The sequence below is a fragment of the Nyctereutes procyonoides genome, unplaced genomic scaffold, assembly GCF_905146905.1.
Source record: "Nyctereutes procyonoides isolate TBG_1078 unplaced genomic scaffold, NYPRO_anot_genome, whole genome shotgun sequence".
Taxonomy (NCBI): domain Eukaryota; kingdom Metazoa; phylum Chordata; class Mammalia; order Carnivora; family Canidae; genus Nyctereutes; species Nyctereutes procyonoides.
This window is the reverse complement of record NW_026575146.1, coordinates 57,614,040-57,636,422: the sequence shown is the minus strand read 5'-3', so window position 1 is coordinate 57,636,422 and position 22,383 is coordinate 57,614,040. Positions and strand designations below refer to the sequence as shown.

General features: G+C 41.1%; 1 protein-coding gene across 6 annotated transcripts in view; it reads left to right on the top strand.

Moving 5' to 3' along the window:
- The window catches only part of LOC129500169 (uncharacterized), a 136,051-nt gene that overhangs the window by 88,448 nt on the left and 25,220 nt on the right, over positions 1-22,383 (top strand). For 2 of the 6 annotated variants that reach the window (XM_055310310.1, XM_055310312.1), the window contains exons 1-2: positions 8,298-8,499; positions 19,131-19,358. In XM_055310310.1, the coding sequence (XP_055166285.1) occupies positions 8,371-8,499; positions 19,131-19,358 (357 nt within the window). In that variant the 5' untranslated portion in view covers positions 8,298-8,370. Of the gene's footprint in view, positions 1-8,297; positions 8,500-8,688; positions 8,748-14,345; positions 14,547-16,874; positions 17,024-19,130; positions 19,359-20,188; positions 20,276-22,383 lie in introns of those variants that run through there. The other 4 variants (XM_055310314.1, XM_055310313.1, XR_008662509.1 and 1 more) reach the window with 4 other exon arrangements.

The following is a 22,383-nucleotide window of genomic DNA, read 5'->3' as shown; positions in this document are numbered from 1 at the left end:
CCCTCCTTCAAGATTCTGTTAAGCACTGTTTCCCCTTGTCTCCTTGTGCCTAGGGGGTGGGTACAGTGCATCAGTTCTTGATCCTGACCTACTGCCCCCACAATTCCTTGTATTTGTTTTTATACCTTGGGTACCCCTTTATAAAAAATCCCATAGTAAATAAACCTTATTTGAATGATTGTGATTTGGGTGAGCCATCTCATTGCAACCTTAACTAACTAAGCACCAGATTTGTTTGTCAGGTATGTTGAATTTTGTGTTAATACACTGGATGCTACAGCAGCCATTTAGCTGCTGCTTAAGAAGGTCACCTCGGTTAAAAATGATAAAATCACTTCATAGAAGGCTCATCTTGGTATAGCCCTTGGCAGGAGAGTAGATATTCAGTAAGGGAAAGAGAAAGGGAATTAGGACATCGCTTCTATTTAATAGTATTTGGAATTGTGATTTCTGTTGCCAAAATGCTCTTCTTACCCATTATGGTTCTGGCATGAAAACTAAATTCCAGGCTTTGAAGATACAGTAATAGCCCATGATTTATACCAACATGATACATTCTGATGAGAGGCTGATAAATGTTGCAGAGAAGCATTGTTATTAACTGTTTTATTGGTAAAGTAAAACAGGATAGTAGCACTCAGAAGCTCCATAATGGTGCCTAGAACACGTTCCCTTCCATGACAAGCATTATGTTTGCTACTGATCTCTTCATGTGAGCCCACCCCAGCACCTCCTAGAATGTCTCACAAGCCAGTTTTTCCAAATGATGAATGTCTTTAAAAAGATACACATTTATAAGTTTGCCTTTCATATGAGTTACTTCAAGCCTCCTTTCTTCCTTATTTTGCTTTCCAAAGCCATTAGGGAAATGTAAATTGGGATGGCCAGACCAGATTATCAGAGATGCTTTCAGCCTGTATATAATAATCCATTGATCTATAGATAAGAAGGAAAGCTTTTCTCACAAGATGGTATATGATTACATCTCAGGAGAATTGGTGAGCAGTACCTTCATCCTTGATCATTAACCTTTAGAGATAAAAGCGATTTCAAAGGTCATTTGCCCCCTACTGCTCTAGATGAGGAAACTGAGACTCAGAGATATTAGATAGGAGAGTTACCTGAGAATGCATTGTATTAGTGTCTTGGGGCCACCATAACAGAGGACCACAAGCAGAGTGGCATAAACAACAGAAATTTGTTGTCTCCAAGTTCTGGAAACTTGAAGTCTAAAATCAAGGTATTGGCAGGATTGGTTCCTTTGGAGAGCTGGGAGGGACAAATCTGCTCCTAGTGTCTCTCCTTGGCTTGTCAGTGGCTGTCTTCTCCCCATGTTTATTCATATCATCTTCCCACTAGGTATGTCTGTCCAAATTTTCCCTTTTTCCAAGTACACCAGTCATATTGGATAAGGGCCACCCTAATGACCTCATTTTAACTTGATTACCTCCATAAAGACCCTATTTCCAAAATAAAGTCACATTCTCTTTTCTTTTTTTTTTTTTAAGATTTTATTTATTTGAGAGACAGAGATAGCAACAGAGCACAAGCCAGGGAGGAGAGGAGAAGCAGGCTCCCCACTGAGCAGGGAGCCCAATGTGGGGCTCCATCCTAGGACCCTGGGATCGTGACCTGAGCCTAAGGCAGATGCTTAACCCACTGAGCCGCCCAGGCACCCCATGAAATCACATTCTAAGGTACCAGTTCCTAGGACTTCAACATGTGAATTTAGGGGGAATAAAATTCAGCCCATAATTAGAGCTACCCAAACACTGACTAGAACCTCAGTCTTGAGATGCCCTTGTTTGTTTTTTCCCTTCTTGTACCATGTGCCTTTTAATATTTGTATTCTCCTTGCTGCAGAGAAGACATGTTCTTCTTTCATGGACGTGGGATATAGAGGTATGGTCAGAATCTCCAATTTTCTCAGACATTTTAAATGATTCAATTTAGGAGAATATCAGGTCAAAGTAAGTTCAGAGGAGTAAGGATGCTTATTAACATAGCCTGAAAATAATCATCTTGGAGGTTAGTAATGAATTTTTTATCATTTTGTGGCTGCTAATGCTGAACCCTGGGAGCAAGAGATGAAGTTCTCCTAGACTTGTCCCATAAACTGCAGCTGATATCATCACACTGTGATGATAAATGTGTTTGTCTAGTTATTTTCCTCTTTGATGTGGATCTCTCTGTCCCTGGAGCAAAGGCTTCCAGGGAAGCACACCTTCCTTCTAGATGTCCTGCGATGAGGCTTTGGCAGAACCATTGCCAATCGTGCATTTAATTCTCCTAAAATCATTTCATCAGCATAGAGATGCTTAAAGCATCTAAAGGTTATGGGGCAGCCACATCGGTGCCAGATAGCTAAGGGAAATGTTTGCACATTTGTAGAAAGATATTTTTGTTATGTTGTGCCAAGTGGTTTTTTTAGAGAAGATGGATGTAAGCAAGACAATAATAATAAAAAAAAGCCTTAAAAGTTTTTAGTTTATGTACCATGTCACCAAGGTCAGGGTGGCTTGCTCACCCTTGCATGAATGAAAATTGCTTTCATTAAAGGGTGGAACAGAAGAAAAATAACAGGGTGTTGAACTCTTTGGTAATGACCACATTCTCCCTGTTTTAATGTGGTACACCATGCTCATTTTGAAAGAGGGAAACCTGGGGATCAGAGAAAAACATCAAAACATCATCAGCTCAAGCGCACCCCTTCCTAGACCAAGGTGCCTCTCACCCAGGGCAGCAACTGGGATGTGGAACTCTACACATAGTAGACGAAGGGGCCATCCTAAGTATCTAGTATATTCACTGGGGGTACTCTTAGGTCTGGACAACCCCTACCTAACCAGGTCACAGAATATGCCTCTTGGCAGTTAAAAGAGGTAGGTCGGGGATCCCTGGGTGGCGCAGCAGTTTGGCACCTGCCTTTGGCTCAGGGCGTGATCCTGGAGACCCGGGATCGAATCCCACATCGGGCTCCCGGTGCATGGAGCCTGCTTCTCCCTCTGCCTATGTCTCTGCCTCTCTCTCTCTCTCTCTGTGTGTGACTATCGTAAATAATAAATAAATAAATAAATAAGTAAGTAAGTAAGTAAGTAAGTAGGTAGGTAGGTAATTTCTAGCATCTGCCCCTTGGATGCCTCTGTTTCTCAGTGTCTCCCGAAGCATCATCAGCTGTTCAATATACGCCAAGGAAAAAGCTTTCGGTGGTGAAACAAATTTGGAAGATGCCATATATTCCATCCCTCCTTAGCTTCTCATCATGCATATTGGAATATTGAAGCCTTGTGCCTTGTGCTGCAATGAAGAAGCCATTTAACTTTCTTTCATCGGGTGCTTGCAAAGTCATCTGATCATGGAACCATTTGTTGATGTAAAACCTGTAAGTTGAATGAAACACATTTTGAGAAATGCTATATAAAACTTGCATTAGTTGAGGGATATAGAAGAACAATATATATGCTGAAAAAGAATTTCAGTCAAGTTCATAGATTGTTGAGCAAGAGCTCTGCAGAGATATCCCTATAGACACTTGTGTGACAGTCCTTATAATCGCCCACAAAAGATTCTTTGTGGCTATTGGCAGGGATGGAATAGTATGCCGGGCTGGCCAGGCTTTTCACTCATTAGGTTCTTTCTTAATTGTGAGAGTATGGATGAGTGTGTGTGTATGTGTGTGGCCTGGAAGACAATCAGATGGCTTAAAAAAAAGGAAAAAGTATTGGGCTAACAGTCAGAAGGCAGGAAGTATTTTTGGCCTTTATCATGGATTTGTGATGTGACATCTCCGCTCTCTTCCTCCACTGGTCAGGGTGGGTGTCACTATGTAGACCTGCATCCGTCTGTTGTCACGTAGGCCTGAAGGACCCAGCAGTCCTCCCTGGACACTTGGGACCTCAATGAATGCTATCTGAAGGTGAAGGGCAGGGGAGGAAGAGGTTGTCAGGCTGATGACATAATGTCTAAGTGTTTGGGTCACCTCAGGAGGAGCAGAGTGTTGGGTACAAAGAGCCATGTCACTGCTGAGGGAGTTGTGGATGACTGTGAAGGACTGGTATACAGCCTACAGAATCCTGATAGGCCGTGCAGGATGCTGGTGGTGAGATTTTTCCTGTAACAAAGACCCTTTGGCTTGATAATAGAAACTCTCTTGAGCTACCTTAAGAAAAAATATTTGGGGTAGATATTTGAGCATATGATGGCATTTAAACAAATTGAACAGCCCAATCTTAATAAACTTCAGAAGCATGACAGCTTGAGGTATCTGCCTCTAACTCTCAGGTTCTGTGAGTTTCAGCTCTCATTTGGGATAAATGTCTATGCCAGTCCATCAGATAGGACACATCCGGTTGTTCAGGAGAGAGTGGTAATACCTTGATCTCAAGGAAAGTTGGTCCTCTCTCCAGCCCCAGGGGCTGAATCATTGATAGTCTAAATCAGTCACAGTTATCTAATTGTCCTTTGTCAGTAGCTGGTCTAGAGGTGGCCATGTGACTCAGGATTAATGTAGGAGATGTGAGTAGGAAGAGGCTGGATATGGATGCTGGAAAAGCTTTTGTCTTCTCAGTAAAAAAGGAATGCCAGCATCATGTGGCATAACTCTTTCTTCCTTTGCTTTGCCCTTCTCTGGCATTCCGACATGATGGCTGGTGATGCAGCAGCCGTGTTGTGACCATAACGTGACAAACACCAGAAGAAATTTGTGTGCTAGGAACAGAGTGTGCAAAGGAGAAAGAGCAAGGTCCTTCTGTGTTTGAGCTTTCATACCAACCCTAGACCAAACACCTCTTGTACTTGAGAAAAATGATACCTGGTATTGAAATCACAGTGCACTACATATAATATACTAACAACCAAAATCTCTAAGTGAAAAGTTACATAGTATAAATACAGATGTCAGGAGCCAGCCCCAATGATCAGAGTAGGAGTCTCAGCTCTTTAACAGGAAGAGATATTCAAAAGTGTCTAGGAAAGCCACCCTGGAGCCTCGAGACCTCACCACGGCTGCAGAGCACAGAGAGGGAAATCCTCTTTGTGCCAGTACACACCTGTCCTAGATAGAGTTAATCAAGTCGTGTTAACTAATTGTACTAATTTTATTAATCCCATGTTACCTGTCAGATATTTTCCCCAGTGCTGTGGACTGACTGGAGAGGGTGGGGAAGATGCTGGCTCTCGTTTCCCTACAGGGAGAAAAGGCAATAAACAAAAATAAATGAAGTGAATCATTTGAGATAATGAGAAGTTCTGTATGAAACAGGAAAGGAGTATTGCAGTGGGGGGAGTTGTGGGAGGGGTGTGTGTGGCCTGAGACTGTGATATTTGATGTGAGAGTTGAGTTGTGGAAGGGGGCCAGCTGTGTAGACGAGACCAGGCTTCTTGAGGAAGAGGAACAGGCCCCTGGGCAGGAATGAGCGAGGCCTGCTAGAGACAGAGTGAATCATTACCGGGCGTCCGCGGTGAGGGGATGCGGGAGGCCGCCCATGCTCATCGCATCATAACCGTTCCGGCCACTCAGCCCACGGCCTTGTGAGGCACCTCCAGGCTGCTGACGGGGCTTCCTGTCACAGGTGGCTTTCCTGTCCTCTGCTGCAGGCTCTGAGAGCCCAGGGAATGGGATGGCTGGGGAGGGTCTGCATAATAGACCGGGGTCAGGGTGACTGACCCCCTTTCCTAACGAGAATGGACCCGTCACGCTCAGCTACCACACTGAGGCTCCCCAGGGGCCTGGCCTCCTTGGGAAATGGCATCAAGCCCATTCTGGAAGGACTGGCAGAGAGTTGAGCAGGCACACAGCTGTTTCAGCACCACGCCCCAGTCACCAGCTGGAGTTACAGTCACCACACTTGACCTTTTTCCCTGTGGAAAGGCCAATGCAGTGAGGCAGGAAGCCTGGCAGGGCCCCCCCCCCCCCACTGTGACTCCAGCCTGTCATGACTGGTCATGGCTGACATCATCTTCAAGTGATACTTATCAGTGAGGCAGTCACATGAAGTCATGAGGCTAGAAGCTCCCTTAGAGTCCTCCTGCCCTGCATTCCCTTATGTATCTGGCATTGCCCAGAACAAAAGTATGAGGTGCCTCCTCCCCAACTTCTAGCAGGTTGCCAGCTGAACCAGATATTCATCTAGTTCCAGGAGAGATTCCAATTCTCTTTCCTCTAATACTTGAACTCGGGGGCAGTTAGAACCGTGGTAATTAGATCCTTGGGCTGTTAGATATCCTCTGGGGTCCTATGTCATTAATAGGCCCCCAGAAATGTAATGAGTGTTCACCTTAGGAAGGCTAGCTGGCCCAAACTACCATTTAGAAACCCTGGTTCAATCACAAAATATCAAAATGTAGAAGAGACTCTGGGGGCTAATACCCCTCAAGATTGGGAAAAGGTGGGGAGATGACCTGACCAAGGCTAATATTCACACTACAGAGAAAGGCTCTTTGAGGTGCACCTGGATGACTCAGTTGGTGAAGCGTCTGCCTTCAGCTCAGGTCATGATTCTGAGGTCCTGGGAATGAGTCCCGCATCAGGCTCCCTGCTCAGTGGGGAGTCTTCTCTCTCCTCCTGCTCACATATTCTCACTCTTTTTCCCTCTCCCTCTCAAATAAATAAAATCCTAAAAAAAAAAAAAAGGACAAAAGCTCTTTGAGATCCACATAGATCTTTCTCAGATGTTCACAGCATTTTGTTGTAATGTGCTGCCTTGACATGCACAAAGAAAAAAAACAAAAAACCCACATGTCACCGATGTGTATAAAGCTCTTTGCTCCTCTGTCTGGTTTGACCATTCTATGTAATGGGCATTCATTTTTTCCCATTTTACAGACAAGGAAAGTGAAGGAAACGAATCCATTTAGTAAGTAGCAGAAGTGAACTCAAGCTTAGGCATTCTTTTTTGTTGTTGTTGTTTTTGTTTTGTTTTGTTTTTATAGCATTTCCAAGTCCATCTCTGCTTTTGTCCTCTGGGGGTCTAGAGACAAAGCAGAAATTAGCCGTAACTTAGGCAAGGTGGGATACACAGCATGTGTCCTCAGGTGCTAGAAGCAGGTGTCCTCGGGTGTTAGGAGCAGGTGTTCTCAGGTGCTTGAAGCTCTAAGGAGAGGATTCTGAATTTAGTGAACCACCCTCACCTTGGCAGGTGAATACTTCCCTATTAGAGCCCCTGTATCTGAGGCAGGGGCCCCATGGATCCTAACGTAACTTAGTACTGTCATCTACTTACTTTAAATGCCACTTTCCAGACACAGTGTGGCACATAAAAGCCCAAGCCATAAGAACCCGCTGGCTCTGTCCATAATCCTGGCTTTAGCACTTACTCCAGGTGACCGGAGACCTCTATCTCTTCACCTTGTGCTGTCTTAATGTTCTTACTTGTAAAATGGGGGCTCCCAGTAGTACCTTCCTGGGAAGGTGGTTGAAGACTAGATGAGGTAACGCATTTAGAAGAGGAAGTGCTCAATAAATGTCAGTGGCTGCTCTGTTTGCTCTGCACACCACGGAAGGAATTCTTTCACAGATCTGAGTTTTCTCTGGCAGCTTGAAAAGAGTTGGTTCACAGTTCCTGACAACTGGTAGGCATCCCAGGGTGAGCAATATATAAAGATACACTCACGTACAGTTCACAGCTTGACTCTGGAGAGTGATGTGTTGCAGACCCTCTACTACAAGGGTATCTTCTCTGTGACTGTCTCTCCTCCACCAGCAGAAGGCCTTGGCTGGCCCACCTGAGAAGCTAAAGCTCATCTGGAAGTTATGTTTACAGAAAAAAGACAAGAGCCTCTTATGTAACTTGCAGAGTACGAAAGATCCAATGATAAAAACCACTGCTCTGAACTTTTCCAAGGAGCAATAAATCCCTGCTTACGATTCTCCGGTCCTTGGCAAGGCATCCTTTGTCTGGTTTTTGTAGACTAGGAAAAAAGTTAATGAACCCACTCCCATTAGGTTGTGTATTTGTGCTTAACAGCTATAAAAAGGCTACTATTTCAACTTACTCCTGTCATCTAAAATACGCCCCATGTTTGTTTTATGGTTTCTCAGAGATACTCTGACTTGAATTTGATCGCTTCCTGTGATTTTGTGTATTCCCTCATGCAAAGCTGATTCTCCATCTCCCCTGTCTCGTTTTTTGCTTATACTTTTTTTGTTTAGATCATCTCTCTACTGACCTTTCAGTGGCTCAGCATTTTTTTTTTTTTCAGTGCATGAGCAGGGCTGGAAAACAGAGCCAAGATACAAGCTGTGAAACAACAGCTCACCCTCACAGAGTGAGAGAGCTTTGTGCTATTTCTAGCCAGAGCAGATGTGGCCGGGGTGGGCTATGGGGAGCAATCTCTCTCAGGTAAAAATAAATTATTAAGATTAGGACCAAAATGATGCAAATCCTTCATTCACAAACAGATCATGAACTGGGAGCTGTGTGGAAAGACAACTGGATTGGGAATCAGGGTCCTGCCCTGGGTTTCTTCCAGATTACCCTACCGATCAGCCATCTGGTCTCGGTGAGTACATGTGACTTACAGTACTTTTTTTTTTTTTTTTAATCAACAAGAAGTAGGGATAATGCTTTAACAAAACTGAGTGCCACTACTGAGTTCCAGGCAACAATCCTAACATTTTGACCAGCTCATTTCAGACCTAGTTGAGTATTTGGTAGATTCCTTGATCCCATTTCCTTTTCCCCACCACAGATATGAACAGTGTCCTGAATCTGCATACTTCTGTAGACACCAGCATCTTGCAACACTAGGTACTGGCATTCTGCATGTTTTAAAGCCTTAAATAAATGGAAGCGTACTTTATGTTCTGCAACTTGCTCCCCGCCCCCCAATTTGACATTAGATTTCAGCAACATAGCTCTGGTCCATTCGTTTTAACTGCTCTGTGGTATAATGTTTCGTGGACAGACCACCATATGTTTATCTATCCTCCTGTTGATGCACAATTAGATTACTTATAATTTTTCAGTATTATAAATAATGTTCCGGTGAGTGTGTTATATAGTCCCTATACTAATGTACAAAAGTTTCTCTAAGATAGCCTTTTTTTCAAGATGTTTTGTCTACACACACAGTTAAAGATACACTTTACGCAGACTCTGAGCAAATGTGTTACATTTGTGTGTGTACACATATATGTAGAATTAAAGTTTTCTCAAAATAATACCCTATTTCCTTATTTTTTTAAATGATTTTACTTATTTATTCATGAGAGACACAGAGAGAGGCAGAGACATAGCAGAGGGAGAAGCAGACTTCCTGCGCAGAGCCCGATGCAGGACTTGATCCCAGGACCCCGGGATCACGACCTGAGCCAAAGGCAGACATGAGCCACCCAGGGGCCCCAATACCCTTATTTTCTATTCAATTACAATCCAGTTTAGCCTGGTCTTTAAAAAATGTGCTGGTTACAATTTACTGAAATGATCCTCTGACCCATATCCACTAAGAATTGGATAAATACTGTCCTGAGACATGTGGAATTGTTGAGTTGTAGGTTATACCCAGTTTCAAGTTGATTTATTAAGTCTTTGTGAGTTCCTTTTATGCAGTGAAATGGATATTTGCATTTAGCAAGCATTCTAGCTAAAGAAGGAGGCTTTCTAGATTCCAGAAGGAGGCTTTTCAGGTCATTTCGTGTGTCCTATGGCTGGAAAATGGAATTTCTGTTTTAACTTTCTGGGCTTTTAATTTTTCATCTGTCACTACGTGCCAAAACAAAATAAAAATACTAGACTCTTCAGTATTTTGCAGACTGCTTTCTCTTCAGCCCCCAGGGCCTGGGGAGGCTTCAGGATCTGCCACAATGTGTGTCAGTTGGGAACAGAGGTTAGAGCAGGGAAGGGGACAAAATGAGTAGATGGACTCCTGGGCCTTTCCCCATAGTTCCTTCCAAAGGATTCCATGTTGGTATCTCTCCATTGTATTTCCATTAGATTTAATTGGGGGGGAATAAAAAGGTACACAGCTTGAAAATATCCTTAAACTATGGCTTTAGATGCTCTCCAAGGCTCTTTCCAGATCTAAACTTGAATTAAAATAACTCTGGAGTCTCTGGACCATTTAAACTAGCAGCCAGAACTAAAGAACGAGGCAGTTTAGGGTGTAGGGCTCTGGTAAGCCATGTGGGCCCACTTAAAGGGCACCCTGGCCCTCTTGCCACCATGGGTGCTGACGTGGACACGATGGTCTCAGGCCTGAAGGGCAGTGAGCCCAGGGCACTCTCTAGCTGCAGGTGCCACCTTGGGGCCAGTCATTTCTCTTCTGTCATCTGACCTTCATCCACCTGAGGCTGCTCTTTGAAATTATTCTCTCTTCATCCTGTTTGTTCATTCTGTGAATAAGGGCCTACTATACATTTTTTTCCAAGCCCCATTTCTGCCCCAGACTGTCCCACGTGCTCACGATGAAGCTTATTTGTCCCGTGGGGCACACATCCAGTTAAACCATTATAGTCACAGAGATGAAATTTTATTACCAGTTTCAAGACACTATTCAGCTCGCAGGTTTATTTTTGTCTTTCCAAATATAGTAAGGTCATACAAAGAAGAAGAAGAAGGAAAAAAAAAAAAAAGACTAGTAGTGAGTTGGTAGTAAAGTGACTTCAGGGTGAGCAGATGTTAACTGATGTAGAATCATGGATTCCTTCCTTACTAGGCTTGTTTTCTGTCTGGCTCTCCACACCTCCCGGGGCCTGGATGTCTGCCTCCTCTTGGATTGCAGCCCTTCCCTTCAATTGGTCATGCTTGCATTTCGTCTTCGTTAATCACTGTTTTCATCACATCACTCCCAGGCTCAGAAACTCCAGGGATCTTCATTTCCCCACCACGTGAAGTCCAATCGTGGCTGCCTGTTTTCGAGGCTTCCCCTAATCTGTTCTTACCTCTCCGCCTGTGTTTCCCTTGCCAGATGTGGTTCTGGTTTCTGTGGCTTAGAGATAATGGAATCGTTGGACACACATCACCACCCATTCCCACCCACTGCCGCCCTTGCCAAATTTGAAATCTGCATCATTTTTCTTAAGTACAGTTTAACCTCATTGCCTTAAACAAAAGTACACATATCAGTAAGGGTTTCTTCCCTCGCCCAGTGGCCACAGCAGTGGGGTCGCCAGGCCCTCTGGGGACAGCAGGTGCAGGGGAACAATTTATCTCCCTCTGTCCCTCCATATCCTACAAGAAGATGAGGTAGAGAAAGGTTATTTGACTCACTAAAGTTGTTGGTGAAAAGCTCTGCCGGTTTGACACAAGAGGGAGAATGCGCACAACTTAGGAGACAAATATGAGAGATAATAAACTTCAAGACAGGAAGGGCTGGTTCAAACCCTTGGAGATAGGTCCCCCCTGTATAAGGCAAAACTCAGCAGGTCACTGAGCCCCGGAAAAGATGCTGTGGGGGCTGGTAAAGGAGACTCCAGAGAAGCTTACCTATTGGGGCGGGGTTATCACATCTGCAAATATAGTTTCTTTCCAACTTTTTATTTATTGTGTGTGTGTGTGTGTGTGTTTAGTGGCCATGTCCTTTGTTTTCCTAGAATGATTTCTTTAAGTCCTCATTCTTCCACTTAGCAGCTAGATGATTGGGGATAAGTTTCTTTATCTATAAAGTAGACGTAATAATGGTACATAGTATATGGAGTTGTTGTGAGGATGAATGAGCTAATGCATCTAAAGAACACAGAACATGGCCCAAGACAAAGATATTAGCTATTATTCCTCTCATCGTAATTATTATAAGTACCTGTAAAGCTGCTCTTAATTTGAGCAGCTGCTGAAATTCCACCTTCTCTCAGAATACCATCAGGTCACTTCAGTTGAGCAAACGTTTACTGAGGGCTCAGGGCATGCTGAGCACTGACAGGACACATGTGGACCTTGCCGTTGGGTAGCTTACCTTCTAGTAGGGAAGGCAAACCTGTAAGTAGATTATTTCAGGTTTTTATTTTTAGAGCTAGAGCATGCATGGGTGCGTGGGAGGGGCAGAGGGAGAGTATCTTAAAATCTTAAGCAGTCTCTACACCCAGCACTGAACCTCACTGCTGGGCTCCATCTCACAACCCTGAGATGAGCTGAGCCAAAATCAGGAGTTAGACGTTCAAACCGCCTGAGCCACCCAGGCACCCCAGATTCTTTCAGTTTGGACTGGGCAGTCTGATTAGTCCCTATTAGCCACATGTAGCTGCTGAGACTAAATTGAGATATTCTCTCTCTATAAAATACACATTGGATTTTTAAGACTTGGTTTGATAAGAGAACACAAAATCTCTAATAATGACCAGGGTAGTCTTGATTACCTATTGAAACCATAACACTCTGGGTATGCTGGGTTAAATAAAATACATAATACAATTTTTTTTATTGAAGTATAGTTGACACACGATGTGCATTGGTTTCAGGTGAGCAACACAATGATTCAAGAAGTCTGTGTTACGCTGTGCTCACCACAAGTATAACTTCCCTCCGTCACCATAGGATGCTATCACAATACTATGACCATATTCCCTATGCTGTAGCTTATACCCTTGTGGCATATTCATTCCATAACTGGAAGCCTGAACCTCCCACTCCCCTGCACCCATTTTGCCCATCCCCTCTGGCAACCAGTTAGTTCTATTTATAGGTCTATTTCTACTCTTTGTTCCTTTTTTGTAGACACCATATTTAACTGCAATCATATGGTATTTGTCTTTCTCTGACTTATTTCACTTAATACCCTCGAGGACCATCTGTATTGTGGCTATATACACACACTACATTTTCTTTAGCCATTAATCTATCCATGGACATTTGGGTTGCTTCCCTATCTTGGCTATTGTAAATAATGCTGCAACAAACAGAGAGGCACCTGTATCTTTTCAAATTAGTCTTTTCTTTTCTCTGGGTAAATACCTAACAGTGGAATTAATGGATCCTATGGTGTTTTTATTTTCAATTTTTTGAGGAACCTCCATACTGTTTTTCCACAGTCACTGCACCAGTATAGATCCCCACCAGCAGTGCACAAGGGCTCCTTTTTCTACCTATTCTAACCAACAGTTGCTCATTCTTGCCTTTTTGATTCTAGCCATTATGACAGGTATAAGGTGATACTCCATTGTGGTTTTGATTTACATTTCCCTGATGATGAGTGATGTTGAGCATCATTTCATGCGTCTGTTGCCATCTGTATGTCTTCTATGGAGACATGTTTCTTCATATTCTCCATTTTTAATCATATTATTTTTTGTGCCAAGTATATAAGTTCTCTTTATATTTTGGATATTAACCCTTATCAGGTATATCATTTGCAAATACCATTGCAAAAATTTCTGTTTTGTTGGTTTCCTTTGCTGTGCACAATAATTTTATTTTGATATAGTCCCAGTAGTTTATTTTTGTTTTTGTTTCCCTTGCCTTAGCACATTTTTCTAGTATGTCTCCTAAGACCAATGTCAAAAAGATAACTGCCTATGTTTTCTTCTAGGACTTTCATGGTCTCAAGTCTCACATTTAGGTCTTTAATTGATTTTGAGGTTTGTGTTTTGTTACTGTTTTGTATGTCATAAGAAAATGGTCCAGTTTTCCCAGCACCATTTATTGAAGAGACAGTCTTTTCCTTGTTGTATATTCTTGCCTCCATTATTATAGATTAATTGACCCTATAATTGTGGGTTTATTTCTGGGCTCTTTATTCTGTTCCATTGATCGACATGTCTGTTTTTGTGCTAGTTCCATACTGTTTTGATACTAGAGGTCTAGTATATCTTTAAATCTGGCAGTGTGGTACCTCTAGGTTTGTTCTTTCTCAAGACTGCTTTGGCTTTTTGGTATCTTTTGTGGTTGTTCTGGTTCTGTGAAAAATGCTATTGGTATTTTGATAGGGTCTTTTCTGAATTTGTGTATTGCTTTGGGTCGTATGGACATTTTAACAAGATTGGTTCTTCCAAACTATGAGCATGGAATATCTTTCCACTTGTTTGTGTCACCTTCAGTTTTTTTCATTAATGTTTTATAATTTTCAGAGCATAGGTCTTTCACCTCCTTACTCTTACATATTTTATCTTTGTGTTGCAATTGTAAATGGAGTTGTTTACTTATATTCATTCTCTGCTACTTCCTTGTTAGTGTACAGAAATGCAACTGATATCTAGGTATTTGTATCCTGCAACCTTATAGAATTATTTGAATAGTTTTTAGTAGCATCTTTAGGCTTTTCTATGTATAATGTCATGTCATTTACAAATGGTGACTGTTTAACTTCTTCCTTACCAAAAAAATAATTAAAATTAATTTCATCTGTTTTCATTTTTAAAAACTGTACTACCAGAAAATGTAAATTAGTGTGGCTCCTATTGTATTTCTATTGGACAGCACTGGTCTCGGGTGATACAGGGTGCTGTGAGAACCCAAACGGGCCGCATGTGATGCAACCTGGAGGGAAGGAGTGCTCTCTGGAGGAGCAGATGCATCCTGAGCTGAGTCTTAAAGGTTGAGCAGAGATAGTGCAGGTAAGGACACATCTTGAAATATATTCTAGGTGGAGGTAACAAGGAAAGCCAGGGAAAGTGTGGTGTCGAGGAGGAGCCCTGGAAACGGTTGTTCTCCAGCCTAACTTATGAGTTGGACTGGAAGATGATGAAGCCGACCAAGAGGTGAGGCTTGGTATGCCACCATTTAACAACCAGTAGTAATTAATTTCCCTGGTTCTTGTCTTATACATAAGGTCTGATTATGTTTCCACTCTTTGTTTGAAGTTTTAGACTATCAGCTGTTGAAAGTTGGAAGTTTATGTCTCTACAAGAGTAGGACTATCCTGGAAGATAGGACTAATGCAGGCACATATGCTGCTTGGATGGGAGAATGCTGTTTTCCCTTCTACACATAGTCCTACAGAATTGACAGCAGCCGAAAATTGCTCTCCAGAGTATGGGCCTAATGAATGAGAATCTAGAGGAAAATGAGAGTTTTCATACATTCTCATTCACTGGGCCCACAGAGAGTAGACATGACTGCATTTACACCCATTTATCTACCACTGACCTTCAATGGGACCACTTCTTACCCCCGAATTCCCACCAATAAGGAAAATAGTTGACCTTTGAACAACCCAGGTTTGAACTGCACCAGTCCACTTATATGCAGATGTTTTTTATAGTACTATAAATGTATTTGCTTTTAAGATTTTCTTAACATTTTCTCTAGCTCACTTTAAGAATACAGTATATAATACAGATAACATACAAAATATGCATTTGCTGTTTATCAGTAAGGCTTCCAGTCAACAGGCTATCCATGGAGTTTTGAGGGAGTCAGAAGTTGCACATGGATTTTCAACTGTGGAGAGTTGGTGCCCTTGACCTCTGCATTGTTCAGTGGCCAACTGTATAATCATTTATCAGATGATAATAATTTGGAAGCTCATTATATCCATTCTATCCTAAATCATCCTCAGGCCTCCTGCCTTTAGTAACTAATTATTAAATGGATATTTAGGAGGTCATGCAAGGTAAAGAGGAGTAGCAAAAGGAGATTGTGAAAAGCTAAGTGGAGAAACTTGAGAGTGAGAAGATATCTTAAAGGTCTGCTTCTCACTCTTTAGTGTACATGTTCTAATTCATTACATCTAGGGGTGGGAGCAACAATCTGTGCTTTTATCAAGCTTCCAGGTGATATCAGTGCTGCTGGCCCATGGGTCTCACTTTGAGTTACAAGGTCTTCAGAGTCCCTTTAGTACAGTTCTTTATCATGGCTGGAATCTACACTGCAACAGTCCTGATGAGTCATTAGAAGCCTCCGAGGAAAGACCTATAAGCGTGCTTCACCTCCTCTTCCTTTGTGGAGCAAGTCTAATTGTTGGAATAGTTTTTCTAGTGCCTAGATGCTATCTGGGAAATTTCTGTGCATTGGTCCTTGTTCTATTTTTGGAACCCCTGAGATAATGAACCTGATCTCTCTGTCTTGTGACAGCCATTGGAAATTTGAAGAGCATTTTATATTTCCCTTAATTCTTCAATAGATTAAATCTCATCTCCTTTAGCTGTTAATCATAGGACCTTCTGGATTGTCCCAGGAATCCGTTCTTTAAGTGTACTTCTGATTGAGCACAACATTCCAAGCTTTGTCTGAATATCAGAGAGTAAAATGAGCCTATTTCTTATTTGGCTGCTGATTCTCTACTTCTTCCAGGGTCCTCAGTCATCTTGGCATGTTGACTACTCTTTGGGGGTCACTGCTCCTAAGTCCCTCTTAGTGGACTGAGCTAGAGAAATGTATGTATGCTTATGTGTACATTTATGTCTGATCTTCTGATTTGTCCATCCATCCATCCATCCATCCATCTATTGAAACCCTGAGTTTATATACTTTTACTCCAGTTCAACATAGGTTCAGCATAGGTTTATTCTAGTTTTCTCCCTTTCCATGTTTATAACTCCCCTCTCTAGGAGTAAAAAAAATCTGTCTTCTATTATCTTTAATATAGTTACCTGTGTGATCAAACCCTTGAGTAAAATCAATCTTTGGTCCACCACCTCTGCCCTCTCCCCATGCATGCTATGTTCACACCATATGCTCACTTCTTCTGGGACCTAGCTAATAGCTTTTGGAATAAACTATTTGCAAAAGGATGAGAAGGGGGATAGAATGCGAAGGAGGAGAAAGTTGGTTCTCTCTTTTGACTTCTAATTTAGTGAATTCTACGAACAGGTTTTCTAATTTTGATTCATCCTTGGATTTTCACATTGTGCCCTGCTTTGATTTGATTTTTCTACTCTTCCATTTAAGATTTCTTGGTAAGTCAATTTATTTTGCTGATCTGAAAAGTCTTTGTAATGCTAGAAATTTTCTTAGACACTCCCTTTAATTCATCCTCTTTGAATTCTACAGGGAAGAAAGGAAAAATACAAAGTTTTCTCCTGACTTGCATGGATTTCTCCAGAGCCTTTGCTTTTGGAAATGCTACCAGAATGATGGCTGTGTTTTCAGTGGTGGAAATTATTGATAAATCCCAAAAGCAAGGAATCAGAGAATATCTGCTTTCCAGTGGTGATGTATGAATTTTACCAAAGCTACACCATTATTTATAGTACCCTAATGAGGTTTTTTTCATAGAAACAAAAGATTTCTAACATTTTCTGGAATTGCAAGAAAATAAAGGAAAGAAGAAAGAATTCAACTAGATGCCTGTGTGTTAGGCCAACATTGGCAGGGATCAGCCTTAAAGGATAATCAATACTGATACCACTATCCTTCATCTCCTCATATCCAGCCTGCCCCCAAAGATTTTCTTGGAACCCATGAGAAGGTTAATTGAAAAGATAAATCTGCTTTGGAAAGCATTTGCATTTTAAACAGAGATGGAATTTGGGGAAGTGCCATATAGACATTTATCATTCTACAAATCATAATTATTGTCAATGACCTGAAACCTGGAGCAGGTTATGATGGTTAAATAATGTCCGTAGTTTGGCTCTTTAGGAAAGCTCTTGTCCCCTACCTGATCGTTACCACATTGCCTTGGGTGTTTTAGGCCTGAAGTGCATATGTTGCGTATATTTATCTGAGTAGTTAATTTTGGAGGCAACCATTTTGCAGATATGATTTCCTTCCTCTGACAAGGTCTGGGTTGCTCTCCTTTTTATATTTCATTATTCACACTTTCTTCTCCATCTCCCACCAACCCTCCTACCATTTTTATTTAAAGAAGGTATTTATTATGTATGTAGATTTATCCAAAAAGGTCTACATATGCCACATGTGCGTGCATGCGCACATATACCCATAGTACATGTGGACTTCTGTATATGTTCCTTTTAATTTTTTTCTTGACTAGGTCACTCCTGAAAAAACATTTGAGTATTACAAAAGCTGGTAAGAGAGATGAGAAGGATGATACTTTTTTGGTTATGAGGTTTGAATTCATTTTCACCATGATAAGTTGACTGCTGGCCAACTGTGTCTCTCTGTGAACTGAACACTTCAACTGTGTCACTGGCTCCGGTGACCCACAGAGAGAGTAGTTATCCAAATGAAATGCCTGAAAACAAAGAATAATTAGAAGCTGCATTTTAGAAGCATGCTCGTTCATAAAACTGGTAGGTCACATTCATTTTAGAAGTGCAACAGCTGGAATTTTGTCTGAGCCTGTGACACTCATTTGTTCCACAACCATTTGAGAGGCTTACATTTGCTGCACACTGTCCTAGGTGCTGGAGAGGTATTAATAAGCAAAGAGAAACAGGGTCTCTGATGGTAAATTTAACAACTGGTTTTCCCAAAACAAAAGCTCTGATTCTTTGTATTTGCCAATGTCTGTGGTATAAATACTCCCATCATATCATTTCCAGCTACCCATATTCCTCATTGCCTGGCACATAGAAAATGGTAACAACCATCATATTCATAGCTTGATCATAATTATCATCATTAGGCTTACTTTAACATGATAAAAAGAAACTAATGACCTAGAGGGGAAAAGTCTAAGATGTTTGGGTGGAGAAGGATTTGGATTTTGTATGAGAACCTCAGAAAGATGTAGGACATTGTTTCTTTTTTACTAAAAATCCGTAAAATGTGAATTTTTATGAATATGTATTTTATAACTTTTTAAGAGAGAATTTACAATGCCCAAGTGAATCAAGCATAGCTTTCACATTATGTTGGCCAAATAGTGACCAAATGCATAGAGGATACAAGGCAGTTGTTATGAGAGAATCCTATATCACAATATATGAATCATTACTAATTGATTGTTAAATTGTTTTCCTGGTGAAAAGTGACTTTAACTGGTGACAGACGTATTCCAGCTGGTATAGAACAAAGGACTCCAGAACAGTAGCTTAAGATAATGACTGTGTTTATTTCGCTTATAGGTTTGCAATTTTGGTGGAGCTTGGTGGGGACATTATATCCCTTGCATTTGGCATCAAGCACTGTGAAGAAGTAGAATTAGAAGCCTGCAGAGTAGAATTATCTGAAGGGGCACTCCTGGGTTGGCAGTGGATTCTGGCTGTGGCTGCAGTACCAACATGTGGCACCTCCATGTGGCTGCTTGTCTCCCAAAAGTGAAGGTCCCAAAAAAGGGCGAGGTTCAAGCTATAGCACCTCTTACACCCTAACCTTTGAAGTCACACAATATCTTTCTCCATGTTCTCTTAGGGTGGTCACAAAACATCACCAGGACCAAGAAGGGGAGAGAAACTTAGAGTCTACCTCTCTTGGTGGGCAAGTTCTGCAAGAATGTATAGGACTGGAATATTAATGTGGCCATTTTTGGAAAAGACAATCTCCTCCAAGAAATTCTGTCCTTTTGGATGTTACCTGCACTGCATATCTGCAGAGAAAACATGGAAAATTAGCCAGATTGTCTCAGTTGCCCAGTTGAATGTAAGTATGCAACTTCACGTCAAAATAATACTTATGTGGGAAACCCAACAAATGTTAGAGCACAGCCATGCGTTTTTAAATTAATTTCCATGTGAACTGTCAAATATATCTTAACTGCAAAGCAAATTGACTGATTACAGGGATGGTGGAAGTCTACCTTTGCTTGGTTGGACTCTGAGTTTGTATTCTGGTCTCTAAGCTTACTTCTCAAATGCAAAGATAAGGCACAGAAAGAAGATGCATGAATTCAAAGGAATTTCAGATATTCCTCTTAATGCATATAGGTGTCCTTCTCATTACCTGCCAGCCACATGACATACAAGGCTATGTGGAACTTAATGTGGTGCTTGAGAGTCCAATGCATTCCTCCTATTATTTACTTATTAGAGTTTGATTCAGTTCATTCACTTGTATCCACAACATCCAATTGGTTCCCACTGGGGCATGCATAAATAGAACATTAACAGGTGACTAATCACCAGATATGTATGGATTACCCATAGAGTAGCACCTAGAGAATTGTCAGAAAATATCCAATTAATGCAGTCTACTAGATTGGAATCTCACTTTATGGTTAGCCCCAAGCCAGCTGTAAATTAGACATGCAAGTATTCTAATTTTTAAAGACACTATGACTGTAAATTTATATTTCTTTGAATATATCCAAGTCCTTCCCTCATTTAGGAAGATGAGGTCATTGTGTAACAGAGGTCTTAAAAACCAAGCCCTTTTGGCAATTGACATGGAAGACAAACAAAGTGATTCTTCGTTGTTAGATAAATCAAATAGAATTTTAACAAAGTGTGTTCCCCAAATATTCTCCTGTTCAGGTTGAAGACAACCACGAGACATTTGTTTTGTTTTAAAGATTTTATTTATGAGACACACAGAGAGAGAAGCAGAGACACAGGCAGAGGGAGAAGCAGGCTCCATGCAGGGAGCCTGACAGGCGACTGGATCCCAGGTCTCCAGGATCACGCCCTAGGCTGAAGGCGGCGCTAAATCCCTGAGCCACCCGGGCTGCCCCAAGACATTTGTTTTAAGACAATATTTTGCTTTTCAGAAATTTGTTGAAATTTTTAGCAGTGTTTTTTCTCCCATAGCCACATGCCAAAAGAGCAGAATGAGTGAACTGCCAGTATTGTCCCTGCTTCAATGGAGTCCAAATATTGTGTATCCAAATATTTCTGTTCCTTGATGTGTAGTTGTAAGCAACACTTTCTGATATTCCCAGCTCAGACAGTCAGCTTGGTGGTTCACCTAGAACTTCTATACAACTAATTCTTGGGAATCACTTCCCAAAGATGCTACTTCACAGGTCAATATTCTTTAAGAGTTCCCCTTATGATTCTGGGAATCAGCCCAGCCCTGGGAATGAATGATTGAACTAGAACATTTGGTAACTTCTGAAGTTCCTGTAAAGAAGTTTTGCTTTGATAGATGTTGCTGTAGCTCAGGACAAAATGGCGTTATGATTCAATTTCTATCCTTGGTAAACATTTTACAGTAGAAACTCAGGTTTACACTAAACTTTTATATATTGACTCACTTTGTAGGAGAAGCTATAGGTTTGAAAAAGAAATAAGAAAAGGAATTCCAGTTCATAAATCTAATCATTTTCCTCTTGAGCTTTGGGTTTGGGCTGAAATTTTTTTATGTATATAGGAGTGTTCTATATAATGATGATAATGATTATCATTATTTGCTAGATTATAATTGCTAAACAATTATAAACTAAAGTGGCAATTGTTGGATAGAACCTCAAAGAATAAATAAAGCTTCCAGGGCACCTGGGTGACTCAGGCAGTTAGGTGTCTGCCTTCAGCTCAGGTCATGATCCCAAGGGTCCTGAGATTGAGCCCCACATTGGGCTCCCTGCTGAGCGAGGACTCTGCTTCTTTCTCTGCCCCTCCCCTGGCTTGTGATCTCATTCATTCTGTCTCTCAAATAAATAAAATCTTTGTTTTTTTAAAAATAAGGTTTCCACAGCTAGAAGAGTAGATAAAAGATATTTCCAGGTAGAGGGAACCTAATAAAGACACAAATGCTTGAAGTGGCATGGTACACTCAAGGATGGGTGAATAGCTCAGTGTAGCCAGGGTTCAATATATATGGGAGGTAGATATGGCTTGAAATATTCAGTCCTCAGTGATGGAGGCAAATAATTCTATCTTAAGTTCTGTTTCCAATTATCTGGAGGGGCTTTTTGTAGAAATGTGTTAAGATGGATTCTGAGGCTGCATCTGGCTCTGGGACTGATAAGGGCTTAGAAGAAGGGGCAATAGAGTATCAGGGCCCCATATTTTCTTTTTTATACCTTTTCTTAATTTGAAATATATATACTCAATGTCTTTGCCCTGCTCTCGATTCTCATTGTGACATCTTGGGGTATAGTTCGTGAAATGCAGATTCTTTGACAAGGGAGTTTTGGTTTTAATTGCCATTTTAACCCTATCGATGAATACTGTGGCAAGACTCTGCTGGAACCTATGGAAGTGGTGAGAACCAGGTGAAATACAACCCAATGTTCACTTCTGAGTTTCCAAAGCAGTGATCAGTCAAAGGGATAACTGATTAACTATTAATCTGATTGGCTGTATTGATGTCCATTTAAAAGCTATTGGGCATGGGCATACTTTTTCCCAGAAGAAAAAGAGCTAAAGTAGAAATTAGATCCTGCTTCAGTGTTTACCAAGAAAGTTCACACTGACTCTCAAAGCATCTGCATTATGTATGTAACTTTTGATTGGTGAATAATTTTTCAAATTAGTAGTTTTTCAGAAACCAATCCAAATACTTTACATACTCCCGAGAAATTAAAAATGTGTATTCACCTTCTCAAAATTGTAATTGAAACCTCTTCTTATTGTTCCCATTTTTAGTTATACCTGATAGTCTCATTGGGACAATATATATATATATATATATATATATATATATATATATATATATATATATAGGCTTTCCATTAATACCACTTAGAGATTTTATATTTAATTGGCATGGTTTTTTTTTTTAATCCTAG